Here is a 20018-nt window from a genome sequence, read left to right as displayed (position 1 = left end):
TGAGTTGGGCAGCATTGGGTGTGGAAGTGTCACACACATGCAGGGTGGGGGCAGCGTCCCCAGCCTAGAGACGGGGCTGGGAGGGCACAGCGCTTGGCTTCAGCCCCGTTTGCCCTCTGCAGCTTCCCGCAGAGGGGACGCATGGTTGCAGCAAGTAGGGCTCCAGGCTGGGAGCTGCTCGGTGGCAGGGGGCCTGCCTGTGACAAAGAGCACAGGTCCCCAGGCAGGGTGGGGTTGAAACATGGCCTGGTGTTGCTTCCGTCTCCTCCTTTGCACGCTGGAGGCTGAGTACTGGACTCCACCCGTGGCGTGCTGGGGACCGCGTGGGGGCCAGGTGCTCAGTGACAGCATTGGCCCTGCTGCCTTCAGCGAGGCATCTGCGTCCCCTCACCCTCCTAAGAGGGCCCCTCTCCCTCTAGAGGATAAACTCAGGTGTCCTGGTGCACCTGGAGTTAACACTCCCCTTACCACTGTCACCCCCGCAGTCAAAGACGAGGGAGGCTACAAACGCCCCAGGAAGCAGGAGGCCTGGGAGGCAGGTGGCAAAGGCCAGTCTTCAGGACCTGGCGGGGTTGAGTTCAGATCCCACTGTGTCCCCATATGTGGTGTGGCCTTAAGCAAGATATTTCTCTGAGCCCCGTGTCCCCAGCTGTAGTGGGGACAACAGTGCTGATCTCGCAGGGCAGCGGTGAGGAATAAATGACATACAGAAGGGGAGCTGTCAATAGATACCGCCCCGACCTCGTGACCAGGGAGGCAGGCGAGGGGGTGAGGCCACTGCGCAGACTGCTCGGTTGGGTTTGTGTTTATTTGATACAGGCCCAGTGCCCAGCCCTCTGCCGGAGAAGTGGCTGGGCTGGGGAACAGAATAAATAAAGGCCGCCAAGGTGTGAGTGTGGGCTGGGCGGGCCAGTCTGGGACAAGGCGAGGGTGGCGCCAACCTCAGCTGTCCACCCTGGCAGCTCCAGGGGCGGGGCCGTGAAAGTGCCCACAAGGAACAAGTCCAGGACTTTCTGCCACCTCCAACCCCTCTTCCTGTCTGCCCTCTCTCCCCTTCCTAAGGCAGGTCCACAGACCAGGCTTTCCCTCTGGCTGGGGTGGGGGTAGGCGCCAGTGTCCAGGGCCCAGGCCGTGGCCCCGGTGCCTTTCCTGGGCAGGAGCCCAGCTTAGCTGTGTGAGGACAGAGGAGCAGGGAGGCAGGGGCCCCAAGCCAGCAGGCCTTTATGCGCCACCCTTTTGTGCGGCAGCCCCGCCCCCACTCCCATGCACAGCCTCCCGCTCACCCTACCCCCCAGAGCCACACCCCATGGGGGCACTCAGGAGTCACACCAGCTTCCACCCTTGTCCAAGGGCCCAGCAGCCCCTCGTGCATCCCTGGACGGCTCTCCAGCTGCTGTGTCCTCCTCCTCTTCCTCCTCCTCGTCCTCCCCGTCCATGTACTCGTCCTGATTAGGGCCGTAGGCCAGGGTGGTGTGCGCCAGGTCCACCTCGATGGGGAAGACGTCAGCATCCCGCAGCACCGCGTAGCAGTCATTGTAGTACTTGGACATGGTGGACACGAAGCGCTGCAGCTGGAACACGATGTCCTGGACTGGAGCGGGAGGGCAGGGGACAGGCACCAATGGGCTGTGGCTGCCTGCCTTGCGGAGGAGACCCTCCGAGCCCGCCTGGCCCACCTTCTCCCCACTGGGCTTCCCACTTGGCACCTCACTGACCCCTCATGCCCTGGGAAGGGCAGAGGCAATGACTGTCCACCCCGGGAGAACCCGGGCCTCCTGGCTCCCGGTTCAGGGAATGGAGGAGGCCGTAGGGTGCGTGGATAGGGACCACACCCCATGGAGCCCAGAGCACAGGGCCAGCCCCATCCAGGCCGGGCCATGGGGAGGTGGGTGGGCTCCTGCCAGGCTTTACATCCTGCGTCTGGGGACCCTGGGACCTCAGGTGGGTTCTCTACCTCGCTGGGTCTCAGTTTCCCCATCTCTGAAATGGGGAGAAGATGGTATCCCCCCATACCGAGGGCCACATAAGAACTAAGGTAGTTCGTGGCCCTCAGGTCCCCGACGCCCACCCGCGGCGCTCACCGTGCTTCTGATCCAGCAGCTCCATCTTCTCCAGCACGTCCTTGCGCATCTGCGAGAAGCGGGCGCGGGCCTCCTGGCGGCAGCGCAGGATCAGGCGGTACTCATAGTTGCCTGTGCTCACTCGGTACAGGGGCTCCCCTAGGGCCTGGGGCAGGGGGAGCCCATTAGGGACCCTGGGCGGAACAGGGGGGCCTGCGCAGGGACAGACGGGGCAGGAAGGCTGTGGCGCTAACCCCCTCCCCCACTCACAGCCCTGCGCCCGCACTGCATTTTCTAAAGCCACCTTGCTGCTTTGATTTCCAAGATGCCAGCAACCGTTAGCAGCACTTAGTAATAATAGTTTTGGAGCTTGGAAAAAAACAACAAAAATCCCAAACCTTTGCCACATTAAATAAATGGACATTGGCCACAAGACGGATCCTGACAGCAAAAATATTAAAAATTTAAAAAATAAAAAGTGCCTCTTAGAAGTAAAGAAAGTCAGCTTTTCCCTGTAAGAGCCTTACTAACTGCGGGGGACCGAGGCCGGGAGCAGGCGTGGGGCGTGGGCCCACGCAAGCTGCTAGCACCCGAGGCCCAGAGGGACTGGGGTGGGGGTGAGTGGCCCCAACTCTCCAGGAACGAGAGTCCGACTAAACCCCCAGGTCTCTCCCAGTTGGCCTGACCCACCTGCTGTCCCTGGCAGACCCAGGACATTCGGGGGCTCTGCGAGGCAGGGGCGGGAAGGTGTGTGCCCCCCCTCGACACTCACGATGCAGCTGTACTCCTCGTCGTCCATCTCCTTCACCTTCAGGCAGTACGACTGGGGGACAGACGAAGCTGTCAGCGTGGCCAGTCCACCCCGGTGTCCCCAGCTCCCCCCATGTGGTTCCCCCAGGCCACCCCAGGAAGCTGGGCCCACCCAGAGGGGGGCAGCCAGGCCAGGCCTCCTGGTCCCGCAACCCCCGAGCTGGGATAAGCTGGGACACATCGGGAGAGGCTGGCACGCATGCTCAGAGAGGCCCAGGGGTTACCAAATTCAAGTCCCAAGAGATGCTCTGGGAAAAAAGGGATCCATGGTCAAAGGAGTTTAGAAAGACCCTTGAACACTCAACTGCACATGGCTCTCCCAAAGGCTCTGAGAAGGCCTGCAGCAAAGGAACCCTGACTTGCTTAATGGGGCTTTTCTCAAATCCTCTGACCACAGAATTATCATTTAAATGTAAATTTCGTTAACACCCACTGACACCCACTTTACAACCACTGACCTAGTCTAACCAATTGTTAAACGTGACAAAAAATCCCAAGGGGTCAGAGTGATGGAGGGAGAGCTTGCCCATCCCAAGCACAGTCAGGGAAGGGCCCAGGCTGCACCTCCGCCGGCCCCCGGTCCCACATCCTTCATCAGACATGACGGACGTTCTGGCCCAGACCTGCCTGCCACGGTGTGGGTGACAGGAGCGGGGCACATCTCGAGCGGGCTCTCCCCAGCGGGCCTGACGCCTGGGGACTACTCACCAGGTACTCGAACTTCACGTCCAGGTACTTCTTGATGGTGAGGCGAGTGTCCGGGATGGCTTTGTTGAGGTACGTGTTCAGATCCGTCAGCATCTGACGGGGAGGGTGGGTGGATGTCACAGGCAGCAGTGCCAGGGTGACAAACAATGGCACTGATGCGTCACCCCTTCTAGTGGACTCAGACTGTCAGAAGCAGAGGGTGCTCCCCGAGGCCTTGTCCATTCCAAGGATAAGAAGACTAAGGCCAGGCCAAGAGCAAGCTGTTACTCAGTGGCAGAGCCAGGGCCAGAAACCAGCCTAGAGGTCAATGCTGGGGCCCAAGGAGGCACAGCGACTTACCCACGGTCAGCTGTGTAGGTGACCAAGCCAGAGCCTGCACCCAGGCGTTCTGACTCCAGTGTAGGACCCTTTCTGCAGGCCACGTGTCCCCTCCCTACCCTCACGTGCTGGACACACGCGTGCTCCACGGGACCTACCGGCTTGATGGTTTTCAGGAGCCGAATGCCGAACTTCTCAATGCTGCGGTGGGCGTCGGCAAACTTCACGAAAGCCTCGCTGGCCGCTGGCTGGGGCTCCCGCACCCCAATCACGGAGAACACGTCCCCAAAGGCTGCATGACAAGTTTGCCTTGGAGGCTGCCCCTACTTGACCCCCTAATGGAGAAGCCAGGGATTTGTTGGGGAGACGCAGGGCAGGGGGCCTGGCAGGCTGGAGGCCAAGGGCTGCAAGGGGAGCACGGAGGGAGCTGTGTGACCCTTCCCTCTGTCCCGCCCAGCCACAGGAGTTGTGGGAAATATGACCGTGTATTAGGAAGGGTCTCATGCACCGTCAGTGGCAGTGCAAGGAGGCAGGCCAGGCCCGGACATCCCGTTATTGTGGCCTCAAAGGCCAACTGACCTAGATGCTCCCACTGGCCCACCATGGCTACACCCCAGCATCTAGGACCACGCCCAGCACAAGGCTGGCCCGAGGCCAGATGCCATGGGTCTGACCCCCTCTGCATGGGTGTGAGAAGGGGCCCAGGGAGGAATGGGTTATCAGACAGGGGGTACTGAGCTCAGAGAGGCACAGGGTCACACAGCAGGTATGGGGGATGCCATTACCCCGGTGGGTCTGCGACAGCTCATAAAAGGCCCGTAGGAGGCTCTTGGTGTGTTCCATCATCCCTGTGGGAGAGACCCAAGTGATGTGGGATGGGGACACATGGCAGGGACCACACTGGCCCAGGGAACAGCCACCCACCCCTGAGGCCCTCACTGGGTCCTGGTCCGCTGACTTTTCCCACAGCCCCGCTGGGGCCCAGGGGTGAAGGTGAGGGGCCCCATCGGATGGGAGCCGGGAGTCAGGACTCCGCAGCACACGGGGCGCGGGGCCTCCGTGGGGCCACCTGGGCGAGCACGGGTCCTGGGGCTCTCACTGCATCTCCACATGCTATTATTAGAATTTTTATGGGTATGATTTTTCTTAAGTTTAAAGATCTCAATTGGCTTTATTTGTGATTCTAGAATTGGGCAACACTTCATTCCATAAAATAGAATAAGTGTTCCCAGTATGAATTATTTTTAAATTCAGAAAAAAGCATGTCTTCTTAAGAATGCTTAATGGCCATGCTGCTAGAATTCACAGGCCAGTGTCCCCACTGCCACTCTGCTGATAGCAGGGCTGCCCAGGCAGAGCCAGTGCCGGGACTAGGCCACCCCCACCTTTGTACAGCTCGGCGGTCCGCTCCAGCTCCTCCAGCCTCTTCACCAGCCCATCTGTGCGGATCCGGAGAGAGAGGGAGGGAGTCAGGGGTCTCGGTGAGCCGTGGGGGAGGAAGAGGGAGCCGAGGGAGGCTTAGGGAGAGGCAGCCCCAGAGAACCAGGATCAGGACAGGGATGCAAGGGGGTTGGCATCTCAGGTCGGCTGGCTTCAGAGGCGTTTGTAAATGGTTGGGCCCTCCCCACGGCCGGCAGAAGGCCCTTGCCCGGCATTCGAGGCTCCCGCACCTCTAGCCTCGCCTGCCCACAGCCACGGAGGAAGGCAGCGGAGGTCAGCAGGAGAGGGCGGTCAGCCTAACTTTACCGCAGGCCAGAGGCAGCCGCTACTCAGGAGAAGCACATGGACAGCTCAGCAGGAAGAACACGATTTGGGGAGGGGAGAAGTTCCAGAAGGTTCTGAAGAAGGGTTCACACTGGGGGAAGGCCTTGGTGATCATATTCATTGGCTGAACTGGCATTTATTAAGTGCCTACTGTGTGCTAGCCACAGCATTAGGCCCAGGGCACAACTGTGGCAAGTGACACCCAAGTCCTGCCCTCAAGGCTCAAAGTCTAACAGAAGACAGACCAGTGGCCGGGCCATGACCAGCAGTGTGACAGTAAGGACTTCAGGGGTGAGGTAGGGCTGCTGCTAACGGGAGGAGGCTGATCACCAGGGATGGCTCAGGCATTCCAGATGGGGGCGGGGCAGGGCGCGATGGGGACAGACTAGGGGCCAGGGCGGCGATGAGCTGACGCTGAGCTCTCCCTCCCAGGCTGCTGCCGACTCTGTACAGAACATTATCCCGTGAAGGTGCGGTACATACACACCTCCCCACTAGGGACAACTGGAGAGCAGGGGGCCCCCAGATCAGGGCCTGGGCTTTACTAGCACCAGCTGCAGCGACTTACTGAGTTACTGCGCTGGCGCCAGACCTGCCGGAGGCTCCCTGGACACATGTCAGCCCTTTAATCTGAGCCTTTGAGGCAGGGACTACTCTCATTTTACAGAGAAAACAAAGGGACAGAGAGGTAAAGCCACTTGCCCAAGTCACACCGCAGGGACTGTCCAAGCTAGGGTGCTCCCTGCCCCAGTCTCCTTGCTGACTTGGGCAGGGGATTTTAGCAGGACAAGAGGCGAGCAGCAGAGGCTGAGCCTGGGCCTTTCTCTGGGCAGGGAAGGTGGCTGTGGTGGGCTATGGGGCAAGGGAGCACCTCGGAGGCCCCTGGAGGCTCTGGCCACCCAGTGGCCTCCAGGCCCTGCCTCTCCGGTGCCTCAGCACCCAGCCAGCCGGCAGGAAAGGAGCCACGTAAGCGTCGTGCTGTTGTTTTTAGCTGGGTCATGGGACATCATGACAGCTTCAATTTTAGAAACCCTATTTAAGGCTGGGGAAATTGCAAGGTTTAGGGGGAAAAACACAACAACCAGTTCTAATTTCATCTCAACGACTGGTAACTACAGTAACAAGGATTTATAGGCACCAAGAGGCTGAAAATAGCAGCCACCACTTTTGTGCACCATTTGGAACAGGCTCAGACCCCACCCCCACGTCCCTAGCCAATAGCGCCCAGCGTGCCCAGCGTGCCCAGCTGAGCCTACAATTTCTATAGGTATTTATATCCACCCCCCACGCACACCGCCGAGCTGCTGCTATTTATAAACTCAGGCGGGCGACGGCAGGAGCAGGACCGAGTGTTTTATTGGCCACCCCAGGGAGAGAACACATGCTGGGCTGTGCACGCATGTGTGACAGTGTGTGTGTAAATGTGCGTTTATGTGCCCCTGCAACCCGCGCCTGGGCAGCCACCTCCAGAACCCTGGGCAGGCCCTGCTGAGACAAGGGCAGCAGCGCCACCTCCTGGAGAAAGGCGGGCGAGGTGGGCAGTGAGGGCTGGGGTGGGCACAACCCGGGCAGGGGGCTGAGGCACCGCCCCACTCTGAGTCTGCTTCCTCATCTGTGACCTGGGGGACACTGACTGTAAGGACGGCCCAGCTGACAGCTGCGGGCACTCTGTGGGAGCTACAGAGGCCTCTGGGGACGCACAGAGATGGTGACTTGGCCCCACAGGCAGAGGCCAGGGCCAAGCCAGCGGGGCACACAACTGCGTGGTGGGCAGCTGTGGTGCCCCTCCCCCTCGAGCGTGGGCTCGAGTCCCCGGGGCCAGAGGTGGGTGGGACGAGCGGACTCACCGTTGCACAGGATGGCCCGGCTCAGGCCCAGGGCATCTGCAGTCCCTGAACTCATGTTCTCCACCAGCCGGTGTTTGACCTTCTTCAACACTGGGGCCGGGTGAGAAAGGAGAGTCTGTAGCGGCCCCCAGGCCACCCGTGCCCCCAGCCTCATCAGGACACACAGGGAGCGACCAGCAGGGGACAGAAGGGGCTGAACTGGGGTTTGGTGCTGGGGGTGGCTCTGAAGCGGGGAGCGTCCCAGTGGAGAGGGGGCTGGCCCTGCCCCATTCACCCCTACTCCACAGAGGTGTTGGGAGCCCGAAAAGAGACCAAAATGACTGAGCAAGAGCCTGGTGCACGACACCGGCTAGTGGTAGCGCTGAGGGCCTAGCGCTGCCCAGGCTCGACACAGGCTGCCAGGTGTCCAGGGAGAGCCTCTTCCCCTCCTCCCTCCCACATCAGGACCTGGGGTGTCCCGCAGGAGCGGGGAGGAGGAGGGTCGGTGCCTGGGCTGGTTATGTCAAAGCGATGGGCACCATCAATGACCACAGGCCTCAGAGCCCAGTCTCAGTGAGTGTACATGACTGGTTTAGTCCTTGGAAAGGGACCTGGGTTGGAACCAAAGGGTTTTAGGGAAAGAACCCCCAGGACAGAGTCAGTCTGCCTTTAGCCCCTTTCCTTAGAAACCCCGAGGTGGCGGCTCTGGCCCAGGATGTAGGAAAAGGGTCGCTGGACTCGGGAGCTGAGAGATGTGTGTGCTCACCAGGGGCCACAGAGCCCTCTCTGGGGCTCAGGCTCTGATCCGTAGTGTGAGGCTGGTCCAGAGGACTCGAAGCTACTGTCCAGCTCTTGAGTCTTAAAGTTTCTACAGAGCCAAGGCCCAGCCGCTCTAGCGTGGGGGAGCCTGCCCCAGGGCATGCCGTGTGCAGAAGGGCTGGCCTCTGACCTCTGCCCAGTGCCTGGGGCCTGTTCAGACCTCGAGTCTTCCCAGGGTGCGATGGCAAAGAGGCCAGTAGGGAGGGGCTGTGCAGGGGGCACGAGGCACCAGGCCAGGGCTGGCTGCACTCCCTGACTCAAGGGAGAGGACCTGGGCCACAGTAAGCAGAGGGGCTGGCCTACGAAGGACAACCCTGGGGCAGTAAGATCCCAGAGGAGGTGGCCAAGGGGGTGGAGTTGGAGGTGAAACACGGGGCGGTGAGAAACCAGGGACAGGGTCCAGGAACAGCCATAGGGGAGCACACCCAGGTCCTCCCAGGCCTTTCAGATCTGCTTGGTCAGAAAATGTCAGCCCACAGCCACGTAACTATCGATGCTAGTGTCATAAGGGGAGGACAAGGGCTGGGGGGCTTGTGGAACCCCGGGACGCTACTGCTCTGGCCCAGCTTACCAATGTCCAGGGACATGCCCTGCTTGGGGTCCGCCTGCAGCTTGTTGTAGTGGATGGTCACCTCCCCCTGGAAGAGCAGCACAGGCAGACTTGTGACAGAGTCTCCTGGACCCCAAGCCCCTTCCCCTGGCGAGGCCTGTGGACCCTGGGATCTGCAGGTCATGAGAACCCGGAGCCCGATGAAGGGGCTGGGCTGAGGTCTGTGACGTGGCCCTTTGGAGCGACCCTACAGGGCTCAAGTCCAGCAGGGGAGGCCGGTGCGAATCAGAGTCACACAAAGTGCATTCTAGCAACTGCTCAGGAGAGGGCCTCTGGGCAAAGGTGTGTGCTTCCCCCGAGAAGACTTCCCTGACCACGTGAGGCCACCGGGGTCACTCTCGTCCTTGCAAACTAAAGGCCCCTGAATTTAGGACAGAGTCTATCCAAATATAAAACAGGATTTAAAAATTGAGTCCTGAAGGGAAACCAAAATGAGCCATCGCAGTGAGAGTCAGGGGTGAACCGCTTCCCCAGAATGCAACACGGAGTGTGCTGGGGGGTGGGGGGAGCTGGGCAGGGGTTGCCCAGACAGCAGCTGTCGGGTAAGGAGAGGGCACAGCAGTGGGAGTCAGCCCCAGGCTCTGGGTCGGCTCTGCGACCACAGCAGATCGCTTTCTCCCTCGGGACACTGGCAGCTGGGACAGTAATCCCTGCCCAGCACCCAAACGTGGGAGCTGGGGAATTCCTGGGTGAACCAAGGCTACGCTCCCGTCCTCATGGGCAACCTGAGGGGCCGGCTCGAGACAAGCCTCAGAGGACACAGAGAAGGGGCGGGGAGGGGAGGGGATGTTGGAGAGGGGGGCACACACAGCCCAACTCTGCCAGAGTGGAGCACCCTGTGACTATTTTCCAAGATCAGCTCCTCTGCCCAACAGGTCATGCCCAGGACAGTGATACCCTAACCACGTGGAGTGGTGTTTGAGGTCTCAACGAACCCTGTAGCTTCCTTTTATACAACAGAGCTGAGACGCAGCCCCAGCCCCAGCCCCTGGTTTGTCCTACAGCTAGAGGGGGCTCTGGCGGGACAACTTACAGGATCGGGACTTTGCTACCTGCAGGAAGGAATGAGAGGGGCAGGGGGAGGGGGTGACTCGGGAGCAGGCCAGGAGGATACAGGGGAGAGGGTGGAGAAGCAGCTGGAACAGGTCCCCACGACATAGGGGATGAAGGCGGGGCCAGGGAGGAGGCGGAGCGGTGTGGATGGCCGGGGTGAAGAAGCTGAGACACTTGGCCACAGTCCGCAGCTGGGACCCTTGCCTCTGAGACTTAAACCATCCCATGGCTTCGTGCCTCCTTCACATTAGCTCTTTCACTGTATCGCTTTCCCAAGAGTTACCAGCAGCCACATCTCTAGGAAATGGCAAAAAGGCTGCACACTTGCTTCCAGGCTGGCCAGGATGCTGCCTGCCATCCAGGGAGGGTCCCTGTGGGGAGAGGCCCTGGCCTGGAGCAGCAGGGGTCGCGGGAGAGCAGGGAGCAGGCAGTGTGTGATGTCTACAGGACAGACCAGCTGGCCTGAGAGAGGGGTCCCTGGGCATCTGTGGGCCTAGGAGGACCCAGTGGACTGCGAGTTCCCATAGGGGTGGGGAGGGGCGCGCCTCGCTCCCTCGCAGCCCTCCCAGGCCAGCAAGGCCGGCTGACAAGACTGGTGTCTACTGACCCCAGTGGGTTCACCCTGGCCCTTTAGCTTCAGCTCCAGCCCAGACTGGGGACACACTGGCTTGCCCAGAGGCACAGTTCTGAGTCTGTCATCTCCCCTGGGAGCTCACAGGGACCTTGCAGTCTTGCTGCCCATTCTCTCGCCAAGGCTCAGCACAAGTCCTGGAGCACAATTAGTATCTACTGAATGAACGATGGATAAACCAAGGGAGGCTGCAGCGTGACCCTGACCCTGATGTGCCGAGGAGGGGAACAGCGAGGGCCAACCCCCCCTTCCAGGCTTTGGGGGCCTCTGGCACCTGAGAAGTGGGTGTGGCCGCCCTGGGCCCCCACAGCCCTTACCTTCACCTCCTGAATCATCTTTGCCACCTCCACCTTAGTCTTCCCTTTGATCGACCTGCCATTGACACCGGTGATCTCATCGCCAGCCGCCACCGTGCCGTCCAAGGCAGCCGGGGTGTTGTCAAACACCTGTGGATGTGTGAGGAGGGTTGGGGGAAGGAAACAGAGGACTGAGGTGAAACCTGGGGGAGACAGTCATCCCTCTACCCAACCAACACCTGGCTCTCTCTTCATCTCTACCCGCTGGTCTCTTTTTTTTTTTTTTTTATTTCATCTTGTTATGGGGGATACAGAATTGCAGGTTACATACGTTGCTCCTGTACCGCCTTTCCCCCCAAATCAGAGCTCTAGGCGTGTCTGTTCCCCAGGTCGTGCGTATTGCACCCATCATGTAGGTATATATCCCTCCCTTCCCCACCCCCCCTTCCCGAGTCAGCACCTTCAAGTGTTACCACTCCCCAAACGGTGCGCAATGCACTCATTGTGTAGGCATACTCCCATCCCCTCCCCCGCCCCCCACCTCAGTCTGATATCCGATTGGTGTCGTTACCCGCTGGTCTCTTAAGTGGTACCAGTGAAGGGCAAGGGACAGTGGTGATGACCCCACATTCTTGGGGGAGGGGGAGGAAGACACAATAGCTAGTAAACTTGAACTGATCAGGCTTTTCTTTTCTCATGTCAAATCCACCAAACCTCACACACCCACATAAGCATCTGGTCCACCAAAGTGAATTCTTTAATAGGTTTTTCCAACAATGCTGTTCTGAATCTGAACTGACTCAGAGCCCCAAGCACCTCTTGTCAATTCCTGCACCTCACATAGGTCCCCAAAGAGCAGCCCAGGGCCGCCCTGAGCAAGAGCCCCACAAGTCTATGAGCCCCTTTCCCAAGGTGACCCCCTCAACGGGATCCACACTCACCAGCTGGGTGAGGCCGGGTGTGTCTCCCAGACATCAGATGCCCGGGTGATACTTACAACAAGCGGAAAGGAGGCTACATAGGTGTAGACACAGACACAAGAACACAAAACTATATCCAAAAAAGAAACTACCAGGAGAGACACCAAAATTGTCAGCAGTGATTCTGACGTTGTCTTCCCTCTGCCTTTAGTTGCTAAATTTTCTACAAAAAGTCTGTGGAAAGAATGCTTTATAGTGTGTATATGTCGTCACAAAGAAAAAAAGAAATAATTAAGATGAATATTTCTCTCCTTTACCTTCCAGAATCACCCTAAAAACACAATAATGGTGGTGAAAGACTTGTACAATGAAAACTATAAAACATTGCTGAAAGAAATTAAAGATGATATAAATAAATGGGAATACATTCCACGTTTAAGGATTGGAAGACTTTGATATTGTTAAGATGTCAGTCCTACCCAAAGCAATCCACAGATTCAATGCAATCCCTATCAAAATCCCATTGACATTTTTTATAGAAATAGAAAAACTCATCCATTCATATGGAATCTTGAGGGACCCCCAAATAGCCAAAACAATCTTGAAAAAGAAGAACAAAGTCAGTGGTCTCATACTTCTTGATTTCAAAACTTCCCACAAAGCTATAGTAATCAACACAGCGTGGTACTGGCACACAGACAGACATATAGGCCAACGGAATAGAACAGCGAGCCCAGAAATAAACCCTCACATGTATGGTCAAACGATTTTTGACAAGCATGCCAAGAACATTCAATAGGGAAAGGAAAGTCTTTTCAACAAATGATGCTGGGAAGAAAGGATCTCCACGTGCAAAAGAGTGAAGTTGACCCTTACCTAGCACCATACACAAAAATGAACTCAAAATGGATCAAAGACTTAAATGTGAAAGCTCAAACTATAAAATCCTTAGAAGAAAGCCTGGGCAAAAGTTTCACAACATTGGATTTGGCAGCGATTTCTTGGATATTACACCAAAGGCACAAGCAACAAAAGAAAAAATAGGCAAACTGGACTTCATAAAAATTTTTTTAAAAATTTGTGCATCAGGGCCAGGCACAGTGGCTCACGCCTGTAATCCTAGCACTTGGGAGGCCAAGGTGGGCGGATCATTTGAGCTCAGGCGTTCAAGACCAGCCTGAGCAAGAGCGAGACCCCCGTCTCTACTAAAAAAACAGAAATAAATTAGCTGAACAACTAAAATATATAGAAAAAATTAGCCAGGCATGGTGGCACATGCCTGTAGTCCCAGCTACCCGGGAGGCTGAGGCAGGAGGATTGCTTAAGCCCAGGAGTTTGAGGATGCTGTGAGCTAGGCTGATGCCACAGCACTCTAGCCCGGGCAACAGAGTGAGACTCTGTCTCAAAAAAAAAAAAAAAAAATTTTTGTGCATCAAAATACACTATCAACAGAGAAAAAGACAACCTACAGAATGAGAGAAAATATTTTCAAATCACATATTTGGGGATTAATATCCAGAATATATAAAGAACTCCTACAACTCAATAACAAAAAACCAAACAATTCAATTCAAAAATGGGCAAAGGACTCAGACAGACAGTTCTCCAAAGAAGATATACGAAGGGCCAATAAGCACATAAAAAGATGCTCAACATCATTAATCATTAGGGAAACTCGAATTAAAACCACAATGAGATACCACTTCACACCCATTACAACGACTACTATCAAAAAACCAAGAAAGTAACAAGTGTCGGCAGGGACGTGGAGAAACTGGAAGCCTTGTGCACTGTTTGTGGGAATGTAAAATGGTGCAGCCATTGTGGAAAATGGTATAGTGATTCCTCTAAAAATTAAAAATAGAATTACCATATGATCCAGCAATTCTACTTCTGGGTATACACCCAAAAGAACTGAAAGCAGGGGCTTAAAGAGAGATTTGTATATTTCATAACAGCATTATTCACAATAGCTAAAAGGTGGAAACAACCCAAGAATCCACTGACAGATGACTGGGTGAGCAAACCATGGTATATCCATACAATGGAATATTACTCGGCCTTAAAAAAGAAGTTCTGACACATGCTACAACACAGATGAAACTTGAGGACATTATGCTAAGTGAAATAAACCAGTCACAAAAGGACAAAAACCATATGATTCTACTTATATTAGGTATTTAAAGTAGTCAAATTCGTAGAGTCAGAAAGTAGAATGGGGGTTGCCAGAGGCTGCGGGGAGAGGGAATGGGGAGTTAAGTGTTAATGGGGACAGTTTCAATTTTACAAGATTGAAAAGAGATGGACGGTGGTGATGGTCGCACGACATTATGAATGTATTTAATACCATTAACCTGTACATTTAAAAATGGTTAAGATGGTAAATTTTATGTTATGTGTATTTTACCACAATCAAAAATTTGAAAAAAAAAAAAAAGAGAAGAGAGAGAACACAGGAGCAGGGTGTCATCAGGGCGGGGGTAAGAAAGGGTAGGGCAGTGGATCACTATTATTTGACAGAGGCCTTTTAATGCTCTGGACTTGTAAGTAGCAAGTGACATGACACTTTGATAAAAACAAAATTGAATTAAAAAAATCAATTCTATTATTTTTATAATCACAGTTCAACTAAGCAAACCTGCCCCCCTAGGCCTCTAACAGGTGGGGAGCAGGAGGTGGCAGAGAGGCTGAGCAGGCACATGGCAAGGAGACCGGGCCTGCGGGAGGCCTCTCTAAGGCCTCCTGGTCAGAGGAGCCAAGTTGCTTGTTAAGGCAGAACCTGAGCAGAGGGAAGACCGGATCCTGGGAATGTCTGTCTTTGAGGACTAGAAGTGACTCCTTTGCAGGATCTTCACAGAGATGACAGTTTCCCACCTGCCACCAATGGCTACTCAGCTCAAAGGTTAGAACAGGTCCTTCCAAGGCTACAGACAGGTCCCCTCACCTGAGGAGCCACACAGTGAAGGAGGCCTCCCAGCAGGCCTGTCCCCACTCCTGAGTAACATCTGACAGACCATCACCGGTGCAGCTTCCTCTACACGGAACCATAAAGTTATTCATGACCCCTGGCAGAACATCTGGGAAAATGCACAGCTGCCAGAAAACTAACAGCAGCTACTACTCACTGAGTGTTTCTTAAGTGCCAGGCAATGCGCTATGTCATTTTATTGAATTTTCACAAGAACCCAGAGACACTTATGCTTACATATGTTAAACCCCCACTTTCCAGGTGATGAAACTGAGGCCCAGAGAGGTTAACCAACTTGCTAGTAAGCAAGGAAGCTTGCATTTGAATTCAGGCCATCACTACTTCACAGTCTTCCCAAGATGCTTTACTTGGGCTATTACCCAAAGCTGCCAGTTTTGTTGATTCATTAAAGTCATTTTTCCTGAATGTCCACTATATGCCAGGCACTGCACCTGGTGCTGACTGGTTTGCAGTGAGAAAGCAAACTGGGGCCCTGCCCTCATAGTGCAGAGTGTCTGATAGAGCAGATGAACAGACAACAAGTAATGAGCTAATGATTACAGATGGTGATAAATGCCAAGAAGGAAAAGAAGAGGCTGAAATAGCAGAGAAAACAGGGCAGAGCTACACAGTGCAGAAGGTCAGGAAGGCTTTCTGAGGGGGTCAAACCTTAGGAATGAGAAGGAGCCATGTCCGCAGAGTGGAGAAATGAACCTGCCTTTGCCATGCCTAAGTAGGAAGGTAGCTGCCCCATTCAGGACCTTGCCCCCACCTCCAAAGCACCCAATACCTGGACGATATAGAGGCAGGGACAGTACTGGGCCCCTCCTCCAATGCTGATCCCGATCAGGTTCTGAGAATCCTTCTGCAGGGTCACCTTCCCAGGCACAGTAGGGATTCCACTAGAAAGAGAAGCAAATGAGGCTAAATCTCCTAGAGGAAGGATGACTGGAGGGGACAGGCCCTCCAGAGGCTCCACGTGCTGCGCAGCCTTTTCTCCTCCTCAGTCGGCCAGAACCACAGCAGTCCGTGCTGGAACATGCACAGTTCTTCGAGTCACACAGAAGTGAGATCAAACTCCAGCTCTGCCATTTATCAGCTATGGGACCCTCTCTGCATCTCAATTTCCTCATCCATAAAATGGGAATGAGGAGTTCTTATAAGAATGTGCACAGAAGGCACTAACACCAACCCCGTCCATGGGAGGCATTCCATAAAAATAGGTCCCTCTTCCCTTTCATTCTTTCCACCTCTGAGATTCGAGCCAGGCTCTGCCCTTGTCACCTTCTCAGGCATATGTGGAACACCACGGCCACCTCCTCCAGAAAGTCTCCCCCTGTCAAACTATCCACCTCTCATCTCTCAACTACTCAATTACCTCTCAGTTTTCACTATAAATTAGCACTTATTGATGTTTTATGGTAAATATTCTCCTTTATTCACTCATTCATTCAGAAAACATCCGCTAACAACCTGTTGATGTTAAGCACCTTACTAAGTTGTGAGGACACAGAAAGGCACTGGATCCAGGCCTTGCTCTGAGGGAGGATATATTCTAATGGGTAGACAGATCCAATCTTTGAAAATCTGTCCTACTAATTATCTATGCTGGGGAGGAAGATATGTTTATGATATTCCTATTCATTCTTCCAAACCTGGCTCAAGTGCCACCTCCTCTGTGAAACCTTCCCTGACGAGGCCAACAGAAGCACTGCTCCATCTGCTCTGCGCTCCCCATCGCATGCTATTAGCACTCTTATGGCACGGAACTGTAATTATCTGTTAATCCATCCACAGCCCCCTACAGATGGTGAGCCCTTGGAAGGGCAGGGCCCATTTCTGCTTCAGTACAACACCTGATTCTCCACTGAAAAGCAAGAGTTTGTGGGACTAGAAAGTCCAAGGAAATGAAAGACCTGGAGATCTGTACTCCCAGAACTTGGGGGAACAAAATACTTACAGTTTATCCTCCTCGATGTCATAATCCAAGTCTGCAAACATGGTTCCAAGAGTTGCAGTGGGCTGGCTAACTGCCCAGCTCGGTAGTGGAATGGGGAACTGGGTCCGGGAGAGAAAGGAAAGTAGGGTTTAGGGAACCCAAGTGCCTAGATGCCAACCCCACCCCTCCCCCACCACCCTTGATCCCAGACAGCAGGGCCCTCCTCCTCCCCTCTAGAAGGGGGTGGAGGAGTCTCCAGGGTCCGGGGCTGGGTGATTCTTACTAGGTATAGGGGGGGACTCCAGGCCAGGGCGATAGGCTCAGATCCCAGAGCCCGCCCCACGGGTCTCCAGGCCCTTGGGAGCTGCCTCTGTCGCTCACCGGAAGCGTCGGTCCCACAGCCGGGTCCGGACCAGGCTGGCACCTGAACCCACCTGCCGTTCCACCTGGCGGTGGCCGCGACTATCACATCACTTCCGGCGAAATGCGGAAGTCCCGCCTTCCCCCGCGGGTATGTGTCCCAATCCTTGCAGGCAACCCTTTCTTCCCCGGCTCCCGGGACTCTCAGAACCAAGAACGAGAACAAGTATTGGCGGAAGTTCGCCATTAGCACGAAAAGGCGGAAACAGAGGAAAGGTCTGGACAGGCTGACAGCTCTTATCCCCGCCCTTCGCCCTGCCGCCGCCGCCATCTTGAGAAGGGCAGTGTTCTTCCCATATTCCTCATCGGCACGCTGGGGACCACGCCAGCCGGGCGGCTGCCATGGAAACGAAAGCATCCTTGAGCTGGGGTTACCTCCGGTGAAGCTCAATGGACTGAAAACCCCGACACCTTCCCTTTCTCACCTTCGCCACTTCATCCTGGGAAAAGCTGGTGTCTCCTCTACTAGAGTGACAGTGTCGGAGCCGGAAGGCCCCTTCGAGATCCCAGCCCAATCCCAGTTTTGCAGACTAGGAAAGTGTTAATGAACCCACAAAGGGGTTCAATGTTGCTGGCTGCACAGAAAGCCAATTACTGAGACAACGAGGATTGTCAAGGAAGAAAGGATTTATTTAAGTGAACCCGCCTGCTGGGAGGGGGAGGTATGAACTGCCTCAAATCCACCTCCCCAACCAACAGTGTCGGGAGGTTTTTCTGCAGGTGAAATGAATAATCCATGAGGGGAGTGAGCATCACTGTGTGTTTGGTGGAGCGCAGGGCACCCAAGCACAGTGAGGAATCATGCTCGTACACATGTCCCAGGATAAAAAAATGGCGGATAAGTCTCTCCCAGGACGGGGATTTTAGTATTATAATGAGCTAGGGGTTGATAGTGGTCATTCTTTCAGCCTTGTGCACAGGCTCAGTGGGTCTTTGGGCATGGTTCGTGGTGGGGTATTGCTCATCTTATGTTCTTTGAACAAACAGGTGGTGTGAGCCTTTGTAATTATCTTGTGGCTGCAGGAGGTTCTGCCATTTCTGGGAAAGAAACTCAAAGGAGAATTCATCAGCGCAACAGAAAGTTACAGAGTTCTGGTCAGCAAATCTTACCAAGAGTTCTCTGTCTACTTTCTGCCTATTTTGAGACTGTAGCTGCTAAGCTACCAGAGCTGACATAAAACTCACTGTCAGGGCCACTTAGAGCTGTCAGCCCCAGCTACAATGTCAACACTGAAAATTCATTTGAAATATGAGGTAACTAAAAGCACTATTGAGAAAACATTTTCTTGCTTATGGAGGCTGTTTCAATTTCTACCCTTTTCTTCATTCCTTCCTCAGTCTTGGGGAATCAGGGCATCCATCCATCTAGCCGCTTCCTGCTGAGATGGGGCGTAGTTGGGGTAAGAGGAATGAAAGTTTTGAGTCTGTTGTTCAAAGTACTTAAGAGTCATAGGTGAATGATTGAATGTCTCTAGTTCCCTTACTTGAGTGTTTTTGTTTGTTGTTTTGAAACAACTTTGTAGTCCACATTTAATTAATATTTTTGTAATGAGATAAATCGCAAAAATCAGTAGTGAAAGGGATAGGCTAAATTTCAAGATCCCTGAAAAAAATAGAGCGAGTATCCTAAGGAATCCAGAGAATAGTCTTGAGAACCAATCTCCCATTGCTAGATAATCTCTGTTAACCTGTTGCAACTGTGAAACATGTTGTCTAACTTTATCAACATGTGTTTCCACTTCTGTAGAGGTATTTATATAAGTGCAAAATGAACACAAACACACTCTTGTTCTGCTAAAATGTAGTTAAGAGCAATGCGATTATCAAGAACCACTTGAGCCAAGATTGTTGTTGAGCAGCTCTTGCTAATGCAGTTTCATTCGCCATCATTTCCAAGGGTATGGATAGGTTGTGAAGCACATGTTGATGCGCTGCCACGCCCCTACTGATGAGGGCAGTAGGCTGTACCCTAAGAGGTAGTCATCTCCATCTGGGATTCCCCTAGTTATCTGTGAAAACAATTTTAGGGAGCTGGTCCAGTGAGCAACTTCAGATCTGTTATGGACAGAAAAGGGAGTTATGAGGAGTCCTAATAAACAAGTGCCCCCCATCGACCAGCTGTTTAAGCAATCATAGGCCCAAGGAGTTCCTTTCCTGCCTCCATGGACAAAAATATATCCAATGGGTGCATAAAGAGTACCTGCTCCTGTTTGAAGGTTTATAGACCATTTTGAGGTAACATTAGAGTGAAATTTTTAAACCAAGGGTCTGTATAAGGGAGTTGATACTGTCCCTCTGGGAGATGGCCGGCTGCTAGTTTCCCAAAGCCTTGAGGATATAGCTTTTGCTGATGCAGTATGGTACAGATAGGGGTCTCATGGTCCTTGTCCAAGGGGTTAAAACATTTCTTAATAATATAATCTAAAGAAGGCAGTGCAGTGAAAAGACTATAATAGTCAAGTTTTTACAATCAGTAGTCAGTTTAGAGACTGATTGTCCAGTAGAAAGTACACTTAGTGCTCGCTTTGGCAGCACATACACTACAATTGGAACGATACAGAGATTAGCATGGCCCCTGTGCAAGGATGACACGAAAATTCGTGAAGTGTTCCATATTAAAAAAAAAAAAAAAAAAAGAGGCCAGGCACGGTGGCTCATGCCTGTAGTCCTAGCACTCTGGGAGGCCAAGGCGGGAGGATCCCTCGAGGTCAGGAGTTCGAGACCAGCTTGAGCAAGAGCGAGACCCCCGTCTCTACTAAAAATAGAAAGAAATTATATGCACAGCTAAAAAAATATATATATATAGAAAAAATTAGCCAGGCATGGTGGTGCATGCCTGTAGTCCCAGCTACTCGGGAGGCTGAGGCAGAAGGATT

The 20018-nt window shown here is 54.0% G+C and overlaps 1 protein-coding gene and 1 non-coding gene across 4 annotated transcripts; one reads left to right on the top strand and one right to left on the bottom strand.

Moving 5' to 3' along the window:
* Window positions 1-797: 797 nt before the first annotated feature.
* PICK1 (protein interacting with PRKCA 1) lies at window positions 798-17332 on the bottom strand. Of its 3 annotated transcripts, none has more exons than XM_069489263.1 (13): window positions 17104-17332; window positions 16744-16841; window positions 15574-15685; window positions 10917-11045; window positions 8877-8943; window positions 7508-7597; window positions 5282-5335; window positions 4682-4744; window positions 4055-4188; window positions 3579-3671; window positions 2833-2883; window positions 2082-2226; window positions 798-1591 (listed from the first exon to the last, which is right to left on the bottom strand). In XM_069489263.1, the coding sequence occupies exons 2-13, from the start codon at window positions 16782-16784 to the stop codon at window positions 1317-1319; spliced, it is 1254 nt and encodes a 417-aa protein (XP_069345364.1). In that variant the 5' UTR covers window positions 16785-16841; window positions 17104-17332; the 3' UTR covers window positions 798-1316. The 3 variants fall into 3 exon arrangements, with proteins under 3 accessions (XP_069345364.1, XP_069345365.1, XP_069345363.1); XM_069489264.1 differs by having other exon boundaries at window positions 17157-17332; XM_069489262.1 differs by having other exon boundaries at window positions 17006-17189.
* A 2326-nt stretch (window positions 17333-19658) lies between these two features.
* Window positions 19659-19762, top strand: LOC138397706 (U6 spliceosomal RNA). The gene has a single exon (XR_011235834.1). It is a non-coding gene; the product is annotated as a U6 spliceosomal RNA (small nuclear RNA).
* The last annotated feature ends 256 nt before the right edge of the window (window positions 19763-20018 follow it).

This window comes from Eulemur rufifrons, chromosome 16 (genome assembly GCF_041146395.1).
Source record: "Eulemur rufifrons isolate Redbay chromosome 16, OSU_ERuf_1, whole genome shotgun sequence".
Lineage (NCBI taxonomy): Eukaryota > Metazoa > Chordata > Mammalia > Primates > Lemuridae > Eulemur > Eulemur rufifrons.
Note: the sequence above shows the minus strand (reverse complement) of the source record. Positions and strands in the feature narration are given on the sequence as shown.

What these genes read in the sequence shown, in the direction of transcription:
- PICK1 (XM_069489263.1), bottom strand. Translation starts at nt 16,784, where the DNA reads ATGTTTGCAGACTTGGATTATGACATCGAGGAGGATAAACT. An exon ending in CCTGCCTCTATATCGTCCAG is followed by an intron (nt 11,046 to 15,573) that starts GTATTGGGTGCT and finishes ACACATCCACAG; the next exon opens with GTGTTTGACAACACCCCGGC. An exon ending in GCTGTCGCAGACCCACCGGG is followed by an intron (nt 4,189 to 4,681) that starts GTAATGGCATCC and finishes CTTGTCATGCAG; the next exon opens with CCTTTGGGGACGTGTTCTCC.